Source organism: Vanacampus margaritifer, chromosome 19 (genome assembly GCF_051991255.1).
Source record: "Vanacampus margaritifer isolate UIUO_Vmar chromosome 19, RoL_Vmar_1.0, whole genome shotgun sequence".
Classification (NCBI taxonomy): Eukaryota; Metazoa; Chordata; class Actinopteri; order Syngnathiformes; family Syngnathidae; genus Vanacampus; species Vanacampus margaritifer.
In genome coordinates this window covers 18,294,880-18,321,653 of record NC_135450.1, presented here as the reverse complement: position 1 = coordinate 18,321,653, position 26,774 = coordinate 18,294,880, and the positions used below count along the sequence as shown (strand labels likewise).

General features: G+C 47.1%; 1 protein-coding gene and 1 long non-coding RNA gene across 4 annotated transcripts in view; one reads left to right on the top strand and one right to left on the bottom strand.

The window, feature by feature from the left end:
• LOC144039044 (uncharacterized) overlaps window positions 1-26,774 on the top strand; it is an 89,683-nt gene that overhangs the window by 3,927 nt on the left and 58,982 nt on the right. Inside the window, exon 1 of one of the 2 annotated variants that reach the window (XR_013289331.1) lies at window positions 17,435-19,905. The exons of the other annotated variant lie outside the window; for it this stretch is intronic. This is a non-coding gene — a long non-coding RNA (uncharacterized LOC144039044). Of the gene's footprint in view, window positions 1-17,434; window positions 19,906-26,774 lie in introns of those variants that run through there. 2 annotated transcript variants of the gene reach the window in all.
• The window catches only part of LOC144039042 (prospero homeobox protein 1-like), a 33,957-nt gene continuing 19,774 nt past the window's right edge, over window positions 12,592-26,774 (bottom strand). For both annotated transcript variants that reach the window (XM_077551935.1, XM_077551936.1), the window contains exon 5: window positions 12,592-16,928. In XM_077551935.1, the coding sequence (XP_077408061.1) occupies window positions 16,743-16,928 (186 nt within the window). In that variant the 3' untranslated portion in view covers window positions 12,592-16,742. The remainder of the gene's footprint in view (window positions 16,929-26,774) is intronic.

The following is a 26,774-nucleotide window of genomic DNA, read 5'->3' as shown; positions in this document are numbered from 1 at the left end:
GCCAGAAAAATTGAACTATTCTTATTCATATGTGCAACCAAAAATGTTAGTGTGGAGAAAGCTGACGACTCTCGGGCCATTGGACTTGAATGTGAACAGAATGTAGACAATCAAAGAACCAAGAACAAAATATGGCCGACCCGATGACCTTTTTTGAATAAAGGTAGTTTCCAGGGCAGGAAATAGTTTCCAAAGCAAGTGTTTATTTGTTTTGCCACATAGCTTTTTTTGGGGGCGCATACCTGGAATTGTCTTAAATTCTGGCCTTTGTGTTTGTGAGATGGCAGGACCGGATTGGAGGCCGGTGATGGACCAGAATCTTCATGTGTGTGTTTACTGTCACAGATAAAACGTTTTTTTTTTTGTAAACCTTTTCCAAATCCAGATGTGAACCAGGCCTTAATTATGACTCTCATTATGCAGGATATGACTTTGCGCCTGTTTTGTCAAGTGTGACAAGTGTCGTGTGTGTGTTTTTGTCGGCACGTTGGGAGACCTTGCGGCAAGAAAAGCGCCGGCACGTAAGACAAGACGTGGCCGCTTGCGTTGGCCGCTGAGACATTCAATCAGTCGGTGGGTCTGAAAATAGCGCCGGCTCCTTTGAGCCGTCGTCCACGAGGAATTCGGCTTCTCCTTCGTGTATTAATAGTGCCCGTGCATTGTTTCCTACAGCAGCAGCAGCACTCTTGCAATCAAAGGAAGTCGGCTTGCCAAGTCGACAAATATTTTCCTTTGTCACTATGTTTAGACGGCGCTTCCGTGCGCGCACGTGTCCACTTGCTTGCCGATGGATGTCGGCTTGTTTATTCGTGTGTCAACTCGATATCGACAGCGATGCGTCTCGTTTTTTGGTTTGTTTGCTTTTTGGAGCGCTTGTGACTGTACAGGCAGCTTGTTGAAATATTGGTACGCTGTTTGATGGACATGCTCATTTCCCATAACTCTTGATTTATATTCAGGCCTCACACGTAATGCCCAAAATTGCCCCCAATTTAAAGGGCAGACTTTTAAAAAAAAAGAGGCCAAATCAAGACTACAATTTGATACTTTATTTTTTTGGGGTGGCCAGAATTTTCTGTTCTGTATTTGGAAGGTCATTTGGCAGCTGCTGTAACATCTGCATTAAGCCTCTTTTTGGAGCTCCTGAAAAATGAACCGTGCCAAAATTGGGTTCTGATGCTAATTTGGGGTTCTCAAAGTGCTGCTTCTGGCGCCACTGAGTGATTCCGGGCTGTGGCAGAGCTGGCCATGAAAACAATCTTTTGCCCGCCGACATGCAAAAGTGGCCCCAAACTGACCCTCCTCAAAACTATCTGCTACCACTTTTGGGTGCCCAAGCGTGTCTCTGCTTCTGCTTTAGCGACTGTCGAAAGAGGATGACGATGATGAGGATGATGAGGATGAGGATGAGGATGAGGATGTGATGCCGTTTTTTGGGTGCTCACAGTTTGAAAGCTTAGAAGACAATGTGAAAGGATTTGGGGTTGAAGGTCATGGGGTGCCACCCCACCATGAATGGTGGTCACTATAACAAAAAAGAATACAAATATGAATCCGAAAATAAAAATATTTTAAAAACAACATGTAGGTTTGATGCGTAGGAGCTCGTCAATGCTAATAAGAGGAATGTTTTGTGAAGAGATTTCGGAAGATTCTCAGGCCAAACCTGCAAGAATGCTTCAACGTCAGCAATGTCCCAAAATGGCCGCCCCCTCTGAAAAGGCTGCAATGCCAGTTTCCCTTCTTCGGAATAATTTGGGGCTGCGCTGGCCATGAACCCCCTTTCACGCATCCTGCAGAGTACTTGACGTATACTGGAGCGTACCCCTCACACGCCCACGGGTGCGCAGATTAGTCATACAGCGCACGCAGAATAAAACTGTGAGAGAAGCGGGTAGGGAGGCCCCGCAGCCGAGCGGCGGCATCATCGGTCACTCGGAGTCCGTCCGTGACTCACCAAGGGCACAACGGAATTAGCGCCATCCTCCACCGTGTGACAGCTTGCGCCGGCTAAACGGTGTAATAATCGAGCCCTCCTCTGACAAACGTCCGACAGCAAATACGCACAAACGCACGCACGCACGCACGCACGCGCACGCCTCCCTTTTGCCCTCCCCGTACCAACTGGCAGCAATAACATTGTCTTAAGCTATAAAAAAAAGATTTCTCTCCCTCCCTCGCATCCCTCCTCCCTCCATTGCGGTAATTATTGAATTAATGCAGATGGAGCGAGACATCTGCATGTTAAAGTGTTGGCCTCTCTCTTATGCGCAGCAGATGTTCTCCTGTCATTTACTCAAATGATGCTGCACGGATGCACGCAGGGAGCGAGCCAGCCCAACAGACAAACGGACGCGCCAAGGCGACATTGTCTCGCACTCGCCGGCCAAATTCATCTTGCATCTGTTCTTCCGGTAAACAAACGCGCTCCTCTTCACCTGAGATTTCATCATTAGGCTTTTGACAACAAACTGGAGTTTCACATCAGACCTTTTTGAAAAAAAAATTATAAGAAAAATTGCACTCAAACTCAGTTTACGGCAATCCGAGTGGTGTATAGAAATATTTTTTTTATTAAAGAAATACCTGTAACTCCAACATCGAAAATATACGCCTACCCCTTGAAAAACATACTTGAGAAATATAAACGTTGGCGGCAGTAAATGCTCGGATTCCGGCTGATGACTCTGAACGTCTATGGCAGGGAAAGAGGTAAGAGGCGGAGCCTGCTGGGGTGGTGTGTGACAGGTCTGCGCGTGAGTATCTGAGTGAGCGCTGTGGCCAACAGCAGCTTCTGGTGTTCAATAAAACGGATGAGATGTGCATCGTCTCCAAGAACAAAGTGTTGCCACCTTGTGGCCTCTATAGGCAATGACAAGCCTTTTTGGGTGAGATTTTGGCTTGTCGCAACACAAACAGAAGGGCTTGACTCTACTGTAAAAACCTCCCAAAAACGTAATCTCGCATGGGCGGGAACGAAGAACCGCGATACGGTGGGGGAGGCTGTAAATACTATGAAGTTGACCTGCTGAAAGCTGAAGTGATGATGACGGGACAAGGCACCGTGTCCTCTTGAAGATTATCTGTTGATTATTTGAAGCCAGTTGGAGACACGGAGGGAGTCCATGTACAAGTGCGTCCCTGACCTTCTCCTTGGGATTATGTCCTAGGTTGGTCTGGCCTCGTCTCTCCGGATTACGTTTGATAAAAACATTCTTGTATTATTTTGTCGGTGCTTATTGTATTAATACTCTGCGGCGGTTTGCCCTCTAAAAGCTCGGTCCCTGTGCCTGCTTTAAGGTAATCTTCTTCCACTTGAGCTTTTAAAATGTTTTGGGGAGGCGCTCTGTCTTTGTGTTCTTTACTCCTTCAATGTAGGTGTCCTCTCGCTTAAATTACATCCCAAAACGCTGGCTACGCATCCAAAATGAATATGCAGATTCACCAGGGTTTCTGTGTATTAGCCGCAAAGTAGGTTCAGCTGGTAGATTTGAAAAACATCTTTAATGAGTGTATACCTCACTTTTAACGTTAGTTTCTATTCTTGAATGTGTTCCGTCTATTTAGTTTGGACCATTTGCAAAGGATTTTAATCCGGAAGAAAATGTGCGTTTTGTGAGTAGCCTCATCATTGTCAGAAATGAACAACAGACATGACATGGAACAATAAAATAGGACAAAAAGTCCAAGTAACTCCCCCACACTTGAAACAAACAAACCAAATAAATAAATGGTGAGCCGATGGCAGTATTTGTCTTCATGCGCAAAGATTTGAGGCCTCCCGAGCGGTCCCGGACGGATGCCCTCTAGTGGCTGCCGTGGGAATCAAGTCAAGTGCGTAGCTCAGACATCTGCGCGGTCAACTCAACACCTGACTTGACTTCCGCTTTCCTAGCTCAGGTTTCACATGTGCAAAAAAGGAAATCAAGGCTCGGGTCCCTCCAACCGCAAGTGTCAAGACTTCCTTTTAATAACCAAGACCGTTATTTTTGTATGCATGAAAACAATCGCTGAAGGAAGTAGACCCTTTACTGCGCTACCACAGGATTTTCCCTTTCGGCTTGATGATGAAAATGAAGCGCTCGAGGCATCCGAGTACATTTGGAGGTGTTGGACAACATGATGTTTGTTCATGTTGATATTCAATCGATAATTGCTCATTTCAACTGAAGACTGGAGAATGATGTTACAATTTGCAGTCACTCAGTCCAAACATAATAAACGAACCTACACACAGAACTACTAATGTACGTACAAAGAGCACATCTCCTGCTCCTCTCCAGTAAAGCCGGCGGAGTCAGCTTGACAACTTCCTTCTATTCTCCAACCAAAAGCCTTTAAGCCAACAGATGCTTTCTGGTTATCATTGCCAGTTATCACTCTTAACTCTCCTCGATAAGACTTTACTTTGTGACCCAGATGTTAAGGAGTTCAATTTATCAGATGCACCACAAGAGCAGACTGGCGGGGAGGAGGTGGGATGAGTGAGCAGTGAAAATGGCCGCAGGCTGGAGAGATGAGATGTAATATGGCTTTTTTGTTTTGTTTCTGGAGCGGCGTTAGCACAGTAAGGAGCTCAGCATCCAAAGAGGCTTTGCTATCGGCGGGAAAGATGTGCCACATTACGGCACGGCCAGAAACCTGCTTGATTAATGGGCCAGGATAATCACCTCATCAAATCACTCTCACTTATTAAATCTTGTTTAATATCGTAATGAGGGCCCTCCTGAGCTGCTTTGCTAAATTCCCTCCCCTCGTCCTACTCCTCGTCTCTGCCCGGCCTTTCCCGTTGAACAGGAAGACGGCTGATGCCGAGCCATCCCACTCAACGGCCTTCTCTTCTCTGCTTTACCTTTTGCTCGACTCCAATACCCACAAGGAATCGCACTCGCACACACACAATGTTGCTTCTGTCCCAGGCGGTCTTGTTTATCGTAGCGCAACAAGGGCAAGAAGCGCTTCAAGCCCGAGTGTGTTTATTTAATCTCTTATTTATGATAGATGATGCGCAAGATTGTATCATCATAAATCAGAGTGTGTGCGGGTCAAGACCTTTTTGAAGAGTGATCCCACTTCCCAAGGCTTTGGTTCACTGGACTTTATGGAAACACTTGAGGTGAAGCAATATCCAAGCTGTCTCCTCGCGGATGATTTGTGTCGTCCGTCCGCGGTGTCCCAACATCACGGTTACTTCTTTCCCTTCACTTGACCTTCAGCAGAAATTGTGCTACCAGATGATCGGCCTCACAAGAAAACAGCACAGCATTGTCAAATTGATTGTCTCCTTCCATTGGTCACGGTCAACAGCTGAGACTGGGCATTGCCTTTCAAGAGGTACAAGAACAGTTCTTGTCCCCTACAGTACCACCTGGGACAACATTTGTGTTGGTGGAGTTCACTGAGGCTGGCTCAAACATTTGGTCTGTATTTACCCTAAGGATTCATTGATTCGGTTTCTTCCGGTAACGTTCTGGCTTAGAAGGCCACTGGGACCAAGATAACGGCGGACACCATCAACTGGTCACCAGCGGATCACGTTTTAGGGCTGTTTGCAGGTCTGTCTTTTTTCCAGAGCACATTTGATGGATTTTGGGCTGCAGTCCATCCATACTTCCATCATCCCATCCAGCTGCAGTCCACGCGGTCAACATGCCATCGTACGCTGATGGTGTACGATGCTTTTTAAGCCGGGGGTCTGCAGGCCAATCGAGTACTTCCACACCAAGCTTTAAGGACCTCACTGTGCAGACATGTTGGAATAAATTAAGGTTTTCACAACGCCAGATGCATAGAACAACCCCAAATCCATGGGTACTAATGGGTTTACGATATCTTCTGATAGATGAATTGGCAAAGAAGCCCCCAGTCGGTGCCACCATCTAGCAAAGTCGCCCTACGGCCGAAGTCAAGCCTTTGTCCTCCCTGAAGACTGGCATGCAATGGCAACAAATGGCTCAAGGTGACCACTGTAGGGTTGAGAGCGAGGCTACGGCCGCATCTTACCCCCCACCCGCCACGAGTGCCTCCCATTTTTGTTGCTTTTATCGGTGAGCAGCTGTCGTGTACCTGAACCTCATGAGTGGCGCCTGTGCCGGGTATCTTGGCAGGCCGGCTCCCCTGAGGCTTTGGATACCAGCGTGAATCAATTCTTAAAGATGACTGTCTGCATGCCGTGTCACATGGACAAGCCCTGAGTGAAGGGCTTAAGGGGCTCTGGAGCTGGAATGCTCTTTGATGGAACTGGCCGGAGAATGAGGAGGGAGGGGAGGAAAGGAAAATACAGGGGGAGGAGATGCTCCTATTGTTGTCCCAAGGAATGCCCTTGATGGAGATAACGGGGGCATTGTTTGTATGCCCGTGAACTCTTTTCGGACTTGGGGTATTACAGATGATCTAGCGGCCAAGCTGACCACCATCTTAGTGTCTTGGCTATTTTTGTCCAGACCGGCAAGTTTCTCGTTGCAGTTAACTCGTGATGAAAACATCCTGAGATGCAGCAAGTGCGAGAAGCTTAGCACCGAGGTGAGGAGACCGGCCAGTTGTCATGCGCCTGAGAGGAGACGCTGTCACAAAACCCGGACAACCAATTTGGTGTTGATTTGCGCGGTGCAGGAAATGGTTGGCCTACCTGGTGTCTGCTGAGGAACCCGAGACAGTGAAGACCGTAAAAGATGACAAAAACACCGACTGACAGCACAAAGCTAACCTCCCTCACACACTGTGTTCTCCCCCCCCCACTTTCTTTCTTCTCACATCATTTTTGAAAAGAAAAAAAAGCCCCCTCCTGAATCACCCCCTCCACTTTTCCACCCCTCCTTGGGGAAGACAAGTTTATTAATAGTTGTCTGCTTGGGGCGATCTGGATGAGAAGGTTAAGAATGAGTGGAGTTAGCGGCGAGGGCCCGGCAGCCACAGCGACGGCGGTAGCGGCGTTTTTTTTTTTTTTGGGGGGGGGGGGGGGGTGAGCCTGCCGCTCATCCCGCGTCTGTATCCATTTCATGACAAATGAAATACCGCAAGCCCCGGCCAGAAACAATGGCTGGTTTGGCTGGCTGGAGGCCCTGTGGGGGAGTGGCGGTGGGAGGGCGGCGTAAGACTGGCTTCCAGCCCCTGCAGCTGTCCCGGTTGTCACTCCTTGTCTTAAGGCTCACTCCTGGCTCAACGCTCCAGCCCACGGATCAGGGGCATGTGTGTCGGCACAAGTGTTTGTGTGTGCGCGCGCCCGCGAGTCCCCAAGAGATGCGGCGAGGCGATTCCCTGCACTTAGCAGCATCTGAAAAACGGCCCCAGACACAAAAGGCACGTTGAACGCTGTTAAGACCCCTTGCTTGACTCCAGGCATGAGGTCATCGGCCTTGCTTTAGAAGCCTTTGTCCCGCCGCCTGATTGGCAGCAGGGCTGGCACCTCAATGACAATTGCGACTTGCAGAGAGACGCGGATGGCCGATATGTCGCCAATAAAAAACATATTCATGACTGAGGTTCATTTCCTGCCGTATACGTAATGCTTTGGATATTGCGAGCGGCTCCTTCATGCTAGGTATGCTTGCGCCTCAATTCATCGGAAATGATTTTGCCCTTTCAGTGTGCTATTTTTGTTCAGAAGGTAGAATTAGCTGATTGATTTGAAAGATCACAATTTCTCAAGCAATTTCACCAACAATTTATGTCGTCCAAATTTTGGGGAACGTGCTGTAGATAGACTTTTGAGACTTAGTCATGGTGACGTAAATAATTGAGCAAAGTTGACGGGAATTCTGGTGACACTGCAGGCAAATCTGGAACACAATTTCGTTTGAAAGAAATGAGAAAATAGAAAGTTACAAATCAAAGCTAATCAGCGTGTGTTTGAAGGCCAAAACATCAGGACATAAATGCTTGTCGCATACCAACACAGGACCATCCGAGCTTGGGAACAGTTCCCAACTTCATCCTGTGAGTGATCAAGTCTGCCACTCTTTTAATCTGTTCTGCATAACAGGTGGTCAACTTGAATACTCCGCTGGCCTTTGTGTGTGTGTGCGTGCGCGCGTGTGTGTGTATGCGGACTGTGGAGGGGGTGAAGGAGAAGGACAAATCTCTTCCTGTCTCCCATTTTCACCCCCTTATGTCCCCGAGATTAGCCTTTGCTCAAATGCCTCCTGTTCATCTAAGTAATTAAAACATTCGAATTATGGGATTATGAACTGCTTTCGAATTAATCCAGTCCTCAATGCTGCGAGCGCCGAAGCCAAATGGGTCAAAAGGAAATATAATGGGCCTCTGTGATTTGTGATTGGGGGATCTGGAAGAGGCAAAGAATGCCAATAATGGCTATTAAAAGCGAGAGTGAGCCATGGAAAGGGAGACACAAATCCCAGACCATCTTTGCCCCGAGTGCCATCTGTCTTGGAGCCACTAGACTCGGCTTTTGGTGCAGAGGAAGCCAAACCACTTTCGCTTTCTATCTGAAGTTACTCGCTTTGAGACGCACAACCTGTTTCCCGCACACTATTTATATACAAGATCAAAGTGTTTGCAGGTGTTTGCCCCCGAGGCCGTGCGGTGCGTCTTTCAAGGCCGCACTGAACCCTCGCACCGTTGTCCACCAGCACGCTGCAACAACAAAACCATCACTTGTAAGCTTTGACGTTTCCACCTGGAGGCATATTTATATATTTACGTCCAGGGAAAGTGTACGAGCACGTCGCCTGTTTGCGCAAGTATGTGTGTGTGTCGATGAATGTATTTGCGTTGGTGTGGCTCGCAAACAAGAGGTCCAAGTCGACACAGTGACAGTTCCTCGCCGAGCGACGGAGGGGCCCCGCCAGCCAACAACGGAGGCTTTGTCGTGCTGCTCCTCTTGGCTTGTTACGCACTTCCTTCCTTCCCTCGCTCTCGCTCGCCCGCTTTCCCTCCCTGGTTTTAGCGAGTCCAATTCTTGTCTGAAGTCTTAATTTGGGGCGCTGGCCAGTGGGGAGATGGAGGAGAGGCAAGGGGACGGTGGGGGGCGGTGGGGGGCGGTGGGGGGCGCTGGGGGTCCTAGCGGCCAAAGCGGAGAGGAGGCGCGGGGTGCGGATGGCTGCAGACGGACGGCCCTTTGTTCCTCCTTTCCCAGGCTCCTCTCTTGAGCCTCCGAGGCTCCAGTTGCGTTGGAGCCTTCCAGTCCCTGACACAGAAAGACTGAGCGAGCGAGAGAGAGAGAGAGAGAGAGAGAGAGAGAGAGAGGGGAAAAGGGGGCAGTATGATCTGTCCAACTGGAATCTTTCAATTGCGGCAAACAAATACACACCCGCGGGAGAAGTGAGCACGCAAAAGAAAGAACGAGGCGGGAATAGAAGAAAGACCAGGACGTTGTTGATCCTAAGCCGCGCACGCTGACCGCGAGGTGGCCGCTGCCGCCAGCCCACGCTTAATCCCGCACGGTGCCAGCGGCTCGGCAGAGTGGCTTCTTTCACATCCGTACCACAGAGGAGATGCCCGCTCACGTGTTACGGCAAACGTGCACAAGACGCCATCGGGCTTGTTTTTCGGCGAAATGCCACCAATTTAGGACACGGAACTTTGAAATCATTCCTGTGGAGCAGTTGGGTAGAGTCAAGAAAACCGGCTGCAAATGAAGCCGGCATGTTTTGTATTTGTGAGGGAAAGTGGGCCCCTCGCACGCGTGTCCGAGCAGTTTGATGTGTGCTAACAATGCTAACTGCTTTACCAACACGATGTTTCCTTCTGGCCTGCACCCCAATTCAACGAATCGGGGGTTTCCCTCCAGTTAAGTGTTAAGGAGCATCTCGAGGGTCAGTGTTCGACGAGGGATCTCAAACTCAGCCGATGTGGGGGCCGCTGAAGGTCGTCAAGTATTCAAAAAAGCACAACTACTCCAATCTTCCCAATCTTTATTAATAACAGTTGAGAACACGATTGTTGAGCCGATCCTTTCTCATCTTCGTGCTACTTTGCAACAGCGCGTCTCGTTGGGTCGTGATGTCGCATTTCTTGAGCACCAAAACTTTCTCTGTGCTAAAAGAATAATAATATATATATATTTTTTTTTTAAGTCCGCCACCAAGCGTCTGACGGGATGTTTTTTGCTGTCACCTCAGAATTACGTTTTGCTAAATGCTGTCATCAAGTAATTAAGAAAATGATGAGCACAACTGGAAATGTACAAAAGCTAAAGGACGCTTCATGAGTCAAAAATACGACGAATCATCACGAAAATTCACATGCGCATATCTTCATAACTTCAATCTCTGAAAATATTCAAACAATTGTTACAGTATTTTGGAATTTTTGGGCATTAAACCTTTTGTCCACCATTCAGTGCACTCGTAAGTTGACATTCCGCAAGCCGGCAACTTTCAAGTGCAACTTATTAGGCTTTATGAATATACCTTCCGGCTCTATTGCCGTAGTATATTAGAATGCAGAGTAGTGCTGTCCAATTGAGAATTGATGATTCAATCGATTAATCGCTCAATCGGGTTCATTTAAATTTTCCATTAAAGTGGGTTTACAAAACTGATTAGTGTTTTATTGAGCAGGGATTGCTGTTGATTTTCCACTTATTTGTATAGTGATAAAACAAAACAAAAACGGGAGATTGATGTTATCGGTTCGGTCGTTGTTTGTAAATATCTTATTTTGATTAAAGACAGAAGATAATCAGCCTTCTTTCATCAAGGACTACAGAAATCAATTACTGTTGTTTGAATTTGCAACGCTGCTCACCTGCTAATCAAATTTGGAATTGCAGCAAAACTAGCGTGCGGCAATTGGCCGGTCGTTGCAGAACGCCGCTCACTCTGCCACACTTGAGCCTCATTTGGCCTCGTGGCTTGCTGTGCGGCGGGCCTTCAAGTCTGAGGTGCAGCTCGCACCCCGAGGGTTGGGCTTCTAGCGTTCAGGACGAGGGCTCCAGTTGGGCTTTGGTCTACGGGGCATGACTGCTCAAAGGAAAGGAGTACTTACTCAGTCTTGTTCATGCTTTTTTCTCTTGTGCTCTTACGACTGCTGCCACTTTTGCTACGACCGTCACAATATTTCTTCGTCGTTCTCCAATATTTCACAAGCGTGGAGTCACGTGTTGTGAAGGACGCGCTGTGGAAAAATACAGCTGAGACGCACTCGGCCCTCGGCGCCGAATCGAAAATGTTCTTGAACCTGAGCATGTGATAAGTGAGCGCGGGGCGGGCGGGCGTTGGTGTGGGACTCCGAGAGGGACCTTGGGGACCGTGTCAACGTTTTCTGTGCCGGAGCAGGGACAAACATTGGGCAAACATTGGGAAAGGCTGGCAGCCTTTTGAGATAGTCGGCTGTTGATCTAAGACTGAGAAGCTAAAGTCCGCTATCTCCCGTCCGATACGGCAGCCAAGGTCTTGCTGACACGCAGTCGCACAACAAACACGGATACCTGAAGACAATGACCTTTGAACCACCCTGAGGTGGAGCAAAACAGGAAGCGGCCAAAGTGACTCGGGCGACTCGGTCTCTGCGGGCCAAGAAATGAATCAGGTGGAAGGATTGTTAGTACACGGCTAATAAAACACACACACACGAGTGTGCACACATTGTCCAGGCGTGAGTAGCACAGATGTGCGTGTGTGTGCGTGCGCGTGCGTGCGTGTGCGTACCAGGCAAAGGAGAGGGAGTCTTCAGATGTAGCGACAGATGGTATTTGATTACAGAGCAGACGGTGGGTGTTGTACAAAGATGCTGTCTCAGCTCCAGCTAAGGAGCCGCGTTCGCCTCCGGTGAAGGCGAGCGAGCGGAGGGGCGGCAGGTGGAGGACAAGAGGGAAAAGGGAAAAGGGAAAAAGAAAAGACTCAAAGCAAAGACACACAAAAGAAGCTACTCCAAAAATGAGCATCAAAGCAACACCCAAAAAAAGCAAAAGCGGTCGGACAAGAACAAAAGGAAAGAAAAGGAAGAGCAAAGCGGGCAGGCGCGCTGGAAAGTCCGATGAGGTCATCGTCGTGACTAAAATGGAAAATGATGCACACAAATAGGAGACGGCTTGAAAATGACAGCAGAAGAAAACCTTTGCGATGATGTTTTCTTGCGCTGCTCAATTCCATTTTGCACATTTTTAACCTCATAAACCTTCAAAACAGGAAATACAAATATTTGAGATTTTTCAACACCTTATTTATTTATTAGAAAGAAGCTAAATGACATCTGCCGGATTTTCAGTTTATTTCAAGAGAAACGAACGGCTTTTGTAAAGTCAAAATTGTTGAGACAATTCTTAATGGTTTGTGCGAGTGTGTGTACAATAAATATATCTATTTTTTAATTATTCTTATTATTCTTATGATTGTGATGAATTTAGCCCACACAATCTGGCCTCTATTTGTTCACAATGTAACCATTAATAGTTAAGATCAAACAGTCAGAAGGCTTGGGAGAGTAACTTCGAAATGATCTTGATATTTTGACAACCTTATCACAAATGTTAGTGATTATACAAGAATTGATGAGTTGGAAAATAATCACAGCACATTTCAAATTGCACATATATATATATATATATATATATATATATATGGATGCATTCTTGCGATCTTCTGCGTACGTACGTAGAATATGAAAAGAAAAACAACAAGCGAGGCATCGCTTTCTCCTTTTTATTTCCATTTTGTATTCATTTTTCACAAGCTTGCATATATACTGCACATACATTCAGTTCAGAGAGGGTGAAGGCACGAAAGGCAATTTGACTACTGGTTGTGTTTGGGCCGGGACAAAAGCAATTACGTGGGGGAAAAAAAGAAGAAGAATTTCTCAGGAGAAAACACAAAACCGCTTGAAAGTCGTCGGAGCTTTTCAACCTACCTTCGCCCTGTCGGGGAACGAAACCAAACAAAAGCAACAAATCCAAAATGGCCGTTTAGCTGCCATGACCCTTAACATTTTTTTTTAGAATTCACTTTCAGGTAGCATTAATTTGCAAAAAGTTGGATCTACTTCATGAAATGCAGTACAGCCTTCCCTGCTTGAAAAAGAAAGCAATGTTGAATAAATTAGGATAAATTAAAGCAATAAATTACACACAATCTGCAGGACAAAATCGACACCAAGAACAGAAAGAAACAAAAACAAGCAGCCATAAAGTCGTAGGAGTTCAACTTGACAGCACGTTTGTCTTCAAAAAAGAAAAAGAAAATCAACACCACCGCCCCTATTGGAATTACTGCACTAGTATAATCGTCATCATCATCGTCATCATCATCGTCATCATCGTGTCATACAAAACAAAAACTCTATTTACAAAACATATTGCTCACTTCTACAAAGGCAGTTGCTCTCACTTTTCAAGTCACGGATATTTACAAAAGAAATTCCACTCAGAATCACAATCAGGAAAAGATGAACAAGTGAAAGCAAAAGAAAAAAAAAATCCCTTCAAACAGGTCAGCGAACGGATCAGAGGAAAAGATGGCGACACGCACGCACGTTGCACGTTGCACGTTGCACGCACGCACGTTGCACGCACGCACGCACGCACGTCGCCGCCGAGGCTTAATGAGAGTCATTTACATGTCAGGGTGGCAGTCCCAGGGCTGGGGGAGGGGGAGGGGGGGGGGGAAGGGGGGGCCGGCGCGTTGAGAATTGTGTCACTAACTGGTTCACAGGTTCTCATAATCGGCCTTTTCTCTTGCACGCACACACACGCACACACGCACACACGCACGCACAAAGCACTCTGAAAATTCCACCGAAACACAACAAGTTTTCAGCGACTGTTTGAACCCGCCAGGGAAAAGACCCCATCTGTTGTGTACAAGGTGTGACACGGGTGGTCCTCGTATTGACGAGCGCCCCGTTGTTTTCCACGCCTTACGGGACCTGCAAACTCTCTGCAGGCTTCTCTCAGCTTCCATTGAAAAAAAGCGGATGCTGGTGCGACCGGAGGCCGACGGGCCCCCAGTTAAAGGCGTGGAACACTTTTTTTTTTCTTTTTTTCTTTTTTTTTCTTCTTCGCTCTCTCTCTCCGAACGTGACGCCATTTGATTGACCATAGAAAACTGTACAGCTATTGTTTGTATTTATAGTAGCAAGAACAATATTTTTTAGTTGCTTTTACTTTTCCGGATGTGAAGAAAACAACAAGCATTATTTATTTGGAAGTAAAAGAAAGCGTGTTGGGCAAAGCAAATCACAAAACGATTGCTCCTAATCTACAAACAAGTCACTTAACAGAATTGAACAAAGTCGGCACTAAAAGGAACTTGCGTCGCCAAACATTTGCCACTAAAGTATTTATATTTCCCCATAAATCCATACTGTACAATTCTTTAGAAAAAGAGGAAATATGTCATTTAATAACGTCGTGATCCCAAAAAAGAAAGAAAGTTGTGCATCTCGAATGTATCTTTTGAGTCTGCTTTGAAAGGAAGCGTGAGGGCGCCGATCCATTTTGAGACCAGGATCCTTTCCTTTCCTTTCGCTTGCTTTCTGCTTTTGTTCGGCCCAATTTGGGCCGGCGCTTTGAGACGTTCTCAGGGCCGCCGATCTTAAGAACGCCGCCACCGCCGTCTGCGCAGATAATGAAGGGAGTTGCTCTCGCTCTTTCTCTGCCTCCTTTTGTCAGCCGCTTTGTGTGGCTGGCAAAAGTCGGCGGGTAAAGCGACCTGAAGCCTTTTCATCTATTGTCGTCCCCTGCAGACGCACCGTGAGCCAACGCCGCACAAACGCCATGTCTGTCATGTCCGGAGTCAGTCAGAGGTTTTGCCCAAGCAACGGGTCCAACTTCCCGTAAGCGTGAGGCCAACGTAGCCGATCAAAATGGGAAGAAAGTCTTTTCCCAAAAATGTTCACCGACAACAATCGGCAATCGAGGAAAATGAGGAATCGTCTCAATATCACATACTGTGTGAATAGAAAGTTACAAAACCATAAAGGATAAGAAAGTCAAGAGCTTTATTGGCTCATTTCACAATTTTTTTCCCCTATTTTAGTGTCCTAAAACAAAACAAAATATGAAAAATGTTGGAGAAATATTTAAAAACTAAAAACTACTAACATTGTTCATTTGTAAAGTTTTTTTCCTACTCCAGGGTAAAAAAAAAGCAAGAAGGGAAATCATGTTTTGTTGTCCGTATTATATAAAAAGACGTTTTCCAAAGCTCATCAAACATTTCATACGACTGCTTGCTGTAAAGTCCACCAGAAGGCCGACAAAAGGCGCAATGACACAAATGCTGTGCTCTGTTTGAAAAAGAAAAGAAAAAAGAGCCCCCAAAGTGCTCATTTCTACATGCAATTTATTCATTTTTTTAAATAGCATTTTTATGAACCGTTCATTGTGGCGGAGTCCGTTTTTTCATTTCAACATTTGACGAATGAAGTGATGGTCAATGTTTGAATCTCTGAAAGCGTACGCAAGCTTTCTTTGCAAAGTGCTTTTCTTTCTGAATCTTTTTTGAAACGAGCTGACGGCTAACATTTGTTGTCCCCCCCCTTTTGGGCTGCGTGCGGCCCCCCACGCCGAGCCTTTTGTCTGCGCTCTCGGTAGTTGCTGAGCTCTCCTGCGTCGACCCGTGGGCCGGCGCGCTCACCTCCGACCTCGTATGGTTCCCTCCCCCGGGGAGCCGGATCACATAAATGCAGGTGAGCGTCGGGGAAGGGGGGCGGGATTCTTAATGAGCCTCCTTTTTGTGGAGGCTCTTCAAATCCATCCATTGTATCGGCGACACTGTGCTTGCCAATAATTCAAGTATCGGCTGCTTTTCACATCACTTCATCGCAAGCCATTTACAAGAAAACATCAAAATCCCGGCAGACCAAAAGGCTGACTTTTGCGCCGCTTGGTGAAAAATAGTGCTCGTATATAAAATGACCTCACTCGTGTAAAGCGAGCAAGCAAAAAAGCCAATGTTCAGCCATGTAAAAGTTGCCATCAATAAGATGAGTGCCCCCCCCCCCCCCCCAAAAAAAAAGAAAGTCTGCTTGTCACCGGCCCAGCGCAGGAAACTGGACAAGACAAAATCAACGTATGTTGCTTCAGGCGAAAATCCCCAATGAAGCAAATTTAAAAGACAAGATTTCAAGTGATGGACACAAGAATCAGGATATTCCACAATCTAAACGCGTTTCCAACGCTCTTAATGGGAATCATTTATTCTTTTTTTTTGTTTGTTTTTTTGCGAGGGGGACAAACACATCTTCAAGTGCCAACTTCAGCAAGCGGTGGTGACAAATCATCAAATCATCAAACACAACAGAAATAATCCCAAATCATGATCATAATAATAATATTAATAATAATAATAATGTACACCCGATAAACACAATGCCCTCCGTGCAGGGAAAAATAACACTTCAAAACGGGGTTCAGAGGTCAGCATCTATTTGAAGGAGGTCCAGACTGGCACCGCTAAGTCCAGTCAAGCTCCTCACTCGTCCTGCTCTTTGTGCCGAACCGTCTGTCGGGGGCACGTCATTGGGTGGGACCCCAAATGGACCGAGCGTCATTCCGAATGCCTTCCCTTCGTTGCCACGCCTCAATTTGTGCCCGTCGGACAGCAGGCAAAGCAAAAGAAATGCGGACGAGGAGTCGCACCGTCCCAAATCCGCCCAAAGTCTTTCGAACGGTCAGTCGATCAGGAGGGAAAAGGAAAGCGACAACGGCCGTTCTCGTCCTCCCAAGAAAAGCGAAACAGCGAGGCTTCAAACGGGGAATGCTACGTCATCATTGTCTTAGAAAAGAGGAAAGAACTCAGAGAGAGAATCACGTCGAAGGGAAGGCGGAGAAGGCGCTTTTACTCGTGCAGAAGCTCCTGCAGGCAGTTTGGCGACTTGAAGATGTCGGGCACTTCGCTGTCCAGCTTGCAGATCACCTTGTAGATGGCCTTCTTCCACGAAGGGTCCACGTCTTTGCCCGCCACGATGGCGTTGAAAAACTCCCGCAGCGTGATCTCCGCCACCTCCAGGAAGCGCTCGGGAACCTGCAAGGATTCAGAGCCGTCAATGCACATCTGCGCAAACCGCCGACGCTCGTCGCAGGACTTTGGGCTGAGATTTCGATTGCGCTCGAATCTTTCCAGGCCGGTCGGATTTCACCTTCTCTTTTGAACTTTTGAATCGACGTGTCCGACTGTTTGGTGACTTTTTGCGCAACTGGGATCCAACAAGGAGCTGTATGACCCAACACGTGGTGTTCCACAAGGTTCAGTTCTGAGGCCTCTACTGTTCTCATCTGCTGCCCGAGTTGATTTGCGTGTTGGGAGTCCATTGTAGTGCAGCACAACTATCTTATCGAGTAAAACGAAAGAAACACTTCCTTCAGCTGCATGCAACACTTTTGGAATAAAAGGTGAAGTGTGCCCGATTCCATGAAAAGGCTGCTCTCCCTTTGGTAAACTCTTTCCATCCTAATGTCCTGAATTTGGAACCCCAAAAAATCATATATTATTTTTCAATTGGACCAGGAATTGTCTTGATGTCATTGTGATGTTTGAAGAAGACCCCCCCCGCCCCCTTATGTCTTGCAACAACTTCTGTTGTGATTTGTCATCAAATTGATCTAAATGAAATGGAATGTATGTCATAGTTCAGCCATCTTATTGGATTGTGTCTGTGGTCTGATTGCTGCTTTCTGGCACCCGATGCTGATGCGATACGTCGCGGTGTGATAAAAGCATAAATCTCAACTTCCTTAAAAGCTCATCGAAGCTTCCACCTGAGAAAAGCCACTTCTTGTCCATTTTCTCACAACGCCCACTTCCCTCCACACGCTGACATCTTTATAGGTCTTGCTGTAAAAAGAAAAAAAAAAGAAAGAAAATACAACCTGCGACCCAAAGGTGATAAAAGGACCTGCGTGCACTCGCTATTGAAGGAGAAGTTACAGATACTTTGTGGAAAAAAACACTCGTAAAAGTAGAAGTGACTCAACTTGTGACTCTGAAGTGGATTCTACTTTAGTACAAAAATGCCGTTCCTCTTTTATTAACTTGCACAGGACCGTTAATGAGCTGTTTTGTTTGTTGGTTTGTTTCGGTCACGATGTCGACAACATTTTTGTCAGTCAGTCACAACTGAACAGTTATCCGTCATCGGGATGCATTCAAGCTCCATCGGACGGCGCTCGATCCCGAGTGTTGGCGTGGAAAACAAAAGCTTTCTCCTTCAAGTCACGAGCAAGCCCCGACCAAAAATGGCGCTCATTGTTAGCATTCAATGGAGAGAGCGCAAGTATTTGCTAAATGTCTTTTGTTCCTTCGATCTGGCCGAGCACCGCGAATGAGAACGAGCTGCAAATCCTCCAAAGGTGCTCAATGATGGACCGAGCCCGGAAGTAAAGAACAAAGAGCTGAAAAATGGACTTGCTATTTGCACTTTGGCAATTCACACCCCTGTTTATACGTCTCTGGTTCAAAAAGACACGCAAGCGAGCTGTGACCAAACAAGCCGAGAGGTGCGAGTGTGACGGCGGCGCCGGCAAAAGAGGAAGCACGAAATGCTGTTTCGGGGCGCGGGAGACCCGGCCGGGCCCTGACAGCAGCGCTCAGCCACACCGCGCCTGGCAAGCCTCCGTCACACCTTCCTGCCAGCCAACACGCTGTCACATGCGCCCGCACAAGCGCACACACCTCCTTGTGCCAAGGAGATGACACATCCTGTACGGCGATAGCGGCCACATATTGCGCGCGCGCGCACACACACACCCTCGCCACACTTTGGCTCCGTCTCCTTCCTCCCGACCGGAGCGTCAGGGCGACGCAGCCTTCAGGGGTCACCTGCTCGGATAATGCTGACTGTCTCCGCGGCTCGCCTCGCTTAGCCGCCCCACACACGCACACACACACACACACACACACACACGAACAAGCCGTGGTGGGACATATCCAAGTACAACTACTTCATTCTTATTATAGTTGTCCAAACAGTTGTATCTTAAAATAAACCAAAAAGCGAAGAAGCAATGGTGGCCTCATATTTGTTCCTCTCGCTTTATCTAGTCCTCATTTTTCCAAATAGGCTCCTTACTTTTGAAAGCTCGATGTAGCGGCAATTTCCGTTTCGATCCCGGCATCTTCAACATTTGAACGGAGCGCTGGAGCAACGTGAACCGAGGAATGTTAAGGACGTCCACAAGATATTTCTGGGGACAAAAAGGATTCATGGCGAATGTGACGTCTTGTGCCAGCCTCAAAACCGCCCGCTTCCGCCAGTCACAATTTCTGTCTAATCTGGAAAAACACATACAGGTAAGGTTCTTTCTCAATTGTTATGATTAGCTCGTATAAAAAAATGTCTTACTTGGTTCACAATGTTAGCAAAGCTACGGGAACACATTGTCTTGATAGCATGGATATCATTAGCTAGCTCAACAACATGCTACGTTTAACGTGATTACATTTTTTTGTTACTCAGTTGACATTGTTAGCAAAGCTACGGGAAAACGTTGCGTTAGCATGAATGTCATTAGCTAGCTCAACAACATGCTACGTGTAAGAAGATTTTATTTTGTTTTGTTACTCGTTTGATGATGTTAGCAAAGCTACAATAACACTTCTTTTGATAGTATGACTGTTCAACAAGGCAATTTTAACCCAAAAAAATCTCGGTATGAACACTTTGCAAGTTATTAACTAAGCAATTGGGGAAATATTTTGAGTGTATAGAAGCTTTTTTTGTTCATCGTGGAACGTTATTAATACTGTTTATGAAATGGGTACATAATTGACAGTCGAAATTCATTTTTACTTTTTGTGCTTGAATACATTTCAGTATGTTCAGTATTTGACCAGAGTCTTTTTTTGTGTGTTTGCTTTGTTCCACAAGTTTGTGTACGTCAGCGTTGTGAGCGCGTTTGCCACCTCGGCACACAACATGACACAAGAGCTTCCAGTGGCTTATGAGCTTCCTGCTCCTCCACCGGCCTGCAGATTCTCATCACCAGTGTCAGGACACAGCAAGGTTAGCGGCCATTGTAACAAACACACACACGCACACACACACACTTTAGCAGTCATGCCTGTTCGCACATAACACACATGGGACGACAATCTGCCCCCCCCCCCCTGCACCCCCTCCAAGTGATGAATGGAGGCTACGTAGCCCGTTAGCCTGTGCTTGTGTACGGTACGTACGCAGCCGTGTGAAAGGTGAGTTGTGAATAAGAAGCCCCTCCCCCCGTACCAAAAATCCCAACGTAGCAGCTTGTTTTGGTGGCATTGGTCACGACGACCCTGCGCCGGGAATGCCGCATTACTAAGAATATTCCCGCATGGAATTTCTCCTGACGTTTTGACTATAAAAGGACAGCAAAACGCTGACTACAAGGAGAATGCAATGTCAAGGAGAAAAGGGTATTGGTATTTCAGATCCTCTTGACTGAGGGAGGTGGCAGCGTGGGGGGGGGGGGGGGGGGTTAGGTAGTGGCGATGGCGGGGGACGAAGGGGCTGCAGAGAGCCTGAGGACCGAAGCACCGGCGTGACACAACACTTATTTGTTTTTTAACAGTTTGTTTCTGCCCCAATCATCGACCTCGCAAAGTGTGTCTGCTGCAGGGGTCGGCAACCTTTTCGAAACTGAGAGCTACTTCTTGGCTACTGATTAATAAGAAGGCTTACCTCTTTGATGCACACTCTTCTCAAATTGCCGCCAATTATAACTTAATAATCATCATTTGTGGAATTCATTTAACAAACAGATACGTGTCAATATGCTGCACTTTATTTCTATTACTCTGCAAGTGTTTCCACTTCTACAGCATTGCTAAGAAATCACAACGTTTGGTGAACTCTTTTTAAAACAAGACTATGTTGGCGACTCCTGGTCTGCTGGTTCCCAAGTACAAGGTTTTGCTGGAAAATGGACTCTTTGACAAGGTTAACTCTGGAGTAAGGAAAGAAGGCTAATGTCATTTGTGCCATTTAATGATCATAACTTTCTTAACTATAACTCATTTGGAATATCAACTCAATTCAATCAAATTTAATTTGTGATAAGAGTCCGGGCCACATCAAGTATTCCACAAAAAAAAGAAAAAAGTCCAACAAATCCAATCCTTACTACTAATAGTTGAGAACATGAAGAGTTTCTCATAATGTGAACAAGATTGTTGGTCGGGTCCAGTCTGTCATCTCTCTGCTACTTTGCATCCCCGTCAGCATGTCTCCATGACGTCGGATTTCGTGAGCAGCACAACTTTCTCTGTGCGTTCCAGACATGTCGGGGTGCCCGTGTGCTCAACGAAAAAAACATTCCGTCTCCTGTTTTTCTTGAAATTGGCTGTTCTCATCGCCAAGATTTTTCTTGACAGCGGGTTTTGAAAAAGACATGACAGGGACTGGTTGACAGGAAGTCTTTTCCTTCCACTTTGTGTCACTTCAGAAATACATTTTGTTGAAAGCTGTCAAGGGCCTGAGCCCATAAAGTGATGAACACCCCCTCCCCCCCTCCCCACCCCAGCCAACACATACACGGTGCTTAGGACAGCGAAAAATGAATTGTGTAACATTTTCTACATGTATTTAAAATATATGTAGTTTCAAATTCCGTTTGTACAGACCCCTTTTAACCCAGATTTTTCTCTCTCTCTCGAGTTTTAAACTTAAATTGTGTCAATGTGAACCGGACAACAAACATCCCAATTGTAAAATGAAAAATTCAAACGAAATCTTTGTATGGGCGAGTCTTAAGTGTTTGCAAGCCTCTTCACGCGCCCTCCCGCCCCCCTTCGCCTTCATCACTCTCTCTTGGGTCAGCTGTTGGGCCTTTGTTCCGCAGGCATTGTGGGGGATTATCCGTGCGGCCGCTCATTCGCTCTGCTGTCCGCTAAATGGGGCCAATCGCGTGGCTCACAATCCTTCATACATATTTCATTGGGCTTTTGAACAAGTTCTCAGCAGAGCCCAAAATTAAAGGACAGATGCACAAAGCCGAGAGGAGACAAAAAGGCAAACAAGGTAACCGAGAGTACAAAGTCTCTTTTTGTCCTTATGTTGCCTCGGTTCAAATAAAAACTGAGCCGGCGATTCGTTCGCGAGAGTATTTGTGTTAGAGATCAACGCTGTCCTGCAGGGACCTTCACGGTCTTTTTGTCTGATGGAAAACGTCATCTTATCAGCTTACAGACCTGAAGAAACATGATTAGTAAACGTAGGTTTGCTGGCAAATGGAGGACTACGACAGAAGTCCATTGGCCCCAGCCCTCATGGTACGACCTACATGAGTTATTGGACCCCAGGGCCAATTTTTATTGTCCCTAACCAAAACAATAGTCCCAGGCTGTATCGTTCTGTCAAGGGCACAAAAGCGCTACATTTAGAGGTCTGCCACACCAGTGACAAGCATTGTAGCCGTGAAGTCCGTTTTCCTGAGAGATGCAAGTGTTTGGGAGAGACAAACTGAAGCTGTCTACTCCTGTCTCAAGACATCTGCAGTTTCTCTGACTAGAAAGAAGTTGTAGACAAAAATATTCAATTGCTAGATCTCAATAATGTTACATTCTCCTGTCCAAGTCCATGCGTCCTCATGCTACAAACGACATGCATCCCAAAGGGTGACTTATTGGACCGCAGGGTGAATTTGTGTTCCTCGGCTGTATCATTCTAGCATCAAGGGTACAAAAGCAGTAGATTTGAGGGTACAACCCCAAACTAAGGGCCAAGACTAACTAACTGTTGTCCACCGTGATCTAGTATGTAGTCTGTAGTCCCTTTGACCAGAAAGAAAGTTCACTTGCCAGGTCCAGATGTGGTTGTAGCCCACTATAAGAATACGATATGAGGGGATCATTCGAGCCGCTCCTTGTTGGGTAAATACCAATCAGGACGAAAGAAAGGCAGGCAAGGCAGATGAAAGAAAAAGAGGGGTCTTCTGCGACGAGGCCGTTAATCACTCTCATTCACTGGCTTCCCTCCTCCCCTGCGCTCTTCTGACAGGTTGCTTTGAGACACAAGGATAAGCTCTTTTTCAGAGAGAGGGAATCGGATTTCCTGCTTTTTGATGAGATAATAAAATATGATGGCGGACAATAGGAGCCTGTGGACAGCTTGCTGGGAGCTATTCACTCCTCTTGCGGCACCCTGTCTTAAGACTGCTTAGACAAACGTTTAGAAAGGTAGCCAGGGGGCCGAAAGCCTTCATGCTGGGGCTACTGTTACACGGCCGGCGTCTAAGTGTGCGTTTGGGAAAGCCTGAGAAATGGCCTCTCTCTTGGTGACTCAGGGTTGGCTGTTTGTTTGGCCAACGTGTTTCTCCCGCTTGCTTTTGGGAACTGTCAGGAGATGTATTGCGCCTTCTATTTGCACAGCATTGGCCAAACAAGACGAGACCCTGGAAGATAAGGCTGCGCTCGTGCTCGTGCTCGTGTGTGTGTGTTTGTGTACTGTATGGCCTTGAAGGATGAAATGCAGTGAAATGACAGACCCTGAGTTTGGCCAGGTTAATTCCTAACTCTAACTCCGGCTGGGAATACTCACACTTCCCATGGCTTTCTGGCTCACTGCGTGTTTGTAAACGTGAGTGTGTCTGATCATTGACTTGGCATTTGTGTTTAGTAGTGTCATGTCTGCTGAAAGGGAATCCTTTCAGAAGCAGCTAGAAATATTAAAAACTTTTAAGTCACGGACGCTTTACAACGTGACAACCAAGACATACAGTAGCTAAATCCTTTAGAGTTAGCTTCATGGTGAAAAAAAACAACACTTTTAGTCACATAGCACCAGTGTTTCACAATCCTTGATCTACTCTGCACCGATTGGCTCACTAAAAATGCACTTGCACGCTAACCCCCTAATCACCAAGCCATTTTTGGTAATCATAAACCAGAAACTCGTAATAATATGTTTTTTAATAGTCAGCAGTCAATCGTACGACACATACAGAGGCAATTAACGAATGCTGCCACTCAAGCCGTCAAAGGATGGCGTTTGTTTTCCAAAAAGTCAATCAATAGCAACGTAAGGCCGTTTGAAAACTCTTCGTTATTGTGAATCCTTGCCTGTTCCAGTGAACCTTGAACAGGCCAGTTGCACTGAGTCAAAGCAGAACTTCCCGAACCCTCGCCACGCTCCCTCTCTCACGCGCAAGAACACATCGTCCCCTTTGCCTCGCATATCTGTTCCGATCAATAATCTACAAAGGCCTCGATAAGTCCTTGGCCCACACTGTCACTTTGGACAAACACAACCCATGTCCCCTGTCTTTTCGGCCCCTCGCCGCGCTCGTCCGCAACCACTGATAAGACCCGGGCCACGGATGAAGAGTCCAACTAAAGCGCAGAGTCCTTGTTTTTACTCTCACCCCCCTCAACTGCTGCATTGTCTCCAGCTAAGATTCCGCTCAGCTCCTCGGCAGAAAGTCTTAGGTGAGCGCTGGGACAGGAAAGGGGCCGGAAAGCTGAGCAAACATCAGCCACCCTCGGTCCGCTGATAGCCTTGAGAATGCCGAGCCCTTGAGGCGCTTCTGCGTCCGCATGAATGTGTGTGCGTGTGTGACTAATGTGTGTTTGTGAGACTGAGCAGTGGTGTCACTTTAGCTGCTCTCCAGGTTCACCGAGTCAATGGCAGCACAGGGTCAAAGACGCACAGGAAGCCAAGCGGTCGCACTCCTGTCCCCGTCTTCCCTTCTGGTTCCCCCTCACTTCAGGCCCCAGTCCTCGCACCATAACACCTTCTTGTCTCACATTACTATTAGAGGAGCCTGTGACATTAGCACCTTGTTCTAGTCTCAACTCTTAAACCAGTCGTAAAACCGCTATGCTCGCCAGCTAAAGGAGACTTGGTACTGTTTGCATCTTTTCTATGGCGCCATTTCTATTTCTAACGTACGTCAGGCAAATGAGACACGCAGGAAGAGTTTTATCGACGCTTACACAGTAGTCTAGTCAAACAAATAAAACACAATCCAATGAAAAAACTGAATGTACGGCGCTAAGTGAGGGTGCCTTCTTATGCTGCGTGGCCGCGTATTCTTGCATCTCTGTGCAAAAGATTTCATTGTGCCTCAAAACCTTGTGTTAGTAATCCGAAGACCACCTCTTCTTTAAGAAATACTTTAAAACCCTTTTCACAAGCAGAAAGAATAGAAACCATTCGTGATACGGACGTTGAAGAAAATGAAACATCGAAAGAAAACCAGAAATCGAGAGTTCAATCTCGTGATTACACACTGGGGGAGAGCAACCACAATGAGGTGTGGTCATCAAGTCATGTAACGGAGAGGGAGGGGGACTCTGGAGGTCAGCAAGTCAGGGAGACGGAGCAAGCAGTCGGCGGAAGGGAAAGAAAGGAGCGAGGGAGTCTGCAAGATGGAAAGAGGACATCTGGAGAGGGCGAGTAGAATAGACGGGGGGGGGGGGGCAAACAATAAAGAGGAATAAGATGCCGGGATGCAGATTGGAGGAGGATGAGGAAAGAAAGGAGGAATCATGCATGGAATCAGAGGGGGTGTGAAATGAGGGGGGTGGGGGTTAGGACTTGGACACATCTGCACCTCTGATGCACGCCCTGGTCATTTTGGCATCGGGCCCTTCGCCACGCTTCATTAGTCTCACACACAAAATGCTCTAGAAATAATGACATCATCAGCAGCTGTGCCACTGAGCAAGGTGACCAGGGACAGAAGAAGGTGGGGAGGAAGGAAGGAAGGAGCAAGGAAGGAAGGAGGGACCGAGGGGAGTGGGGAGGATGAAATGGAGGGAGGACAAGTCAAGAATGGGGCAAAGCAGGTAACACCATCAAGTGATTGGGCCTTCCAAGCTGGGACCTCGCCATACACACACAAATATGCTCAGTGCAATCAACGCACACACACACACTAGGACTCCCACATGGTGAAGAAAAGAGCTGTCAGGCCACATCAAGTGGGGGTCCTCAATAGCCTGCGGCCATTCACGAGGACCAGATGATGCCACTCGTATAACTCTGGTCGCAAGACAATTGAAAGGCCACAAGACGACTCGGCAGGATGCTTTTGCTTTATTCACAATTTCTCCCTAAAGTGAAGGTCATTTTTGTAAAATGCTAACCCGATTAGACTGAACCCCCAGTTTTAGGTCAAACTCAGACCTTAGCAATGGTTTTAAAGCATTACCCCTCACGTTTCAAAACGAGCCTCCAAAAGATGCCTTTCTTCCCACCTGTGTGTAAAAGTTTTCCCCCCCTATATTGTTGGAGATTGCTTAGTGCGCCTTTCCTCGAGGAGAGCTGCAGCCCAGAGGAAATATGCTAGCTGCATATAAAGTCTATATACATTCAGGAGTGTGGATGCCAGTGGCATATTGTATTGCTCTTATTTTTGGCAGCTCTGAACTTAAATCTATAGCAGCATCTTATTCATCTCCCAAAGTTATTTGATTTTTTGTTGTTGTCTCCGTCCCAACTGTGAGCACATCTCGGTGAGTAGATGCCGGACGAGACTATCAATGCTTGTGCATCCTCCTTGTGCATCCTCTGCACCCGCCGCAAACTTTTCACCCCCAGTTGTCAGAGGTCAGACTTTGGTCAAAGACGCACACCCCCTTCCACACAAACACACGCCGTGTCCTCACGTGGTGACATCCCCCCACCTCGCCTCCTTTCAAGAGGGAATGGGAAAGCGGGAGCGCAGAAAACGGGCGTCGGAACAAATGGAGCCCCGAGAGGGAGGACGGAGGGAGGAACGGAGGGGGAAGGAGAGGTGAAGCGCACAATGCACCGGGGCACGGCGGTTGGACACGCAGCATCTGCTCTTGGCTCTCCGGTAATGGATGGAGAGGCCAGGAGAGAAGAAGGAGGCAGACAGGCAGGCAGGAAGGGGGGGGGGGGGGCAGCAGGTGGAAGAGGACGGCAGGAAG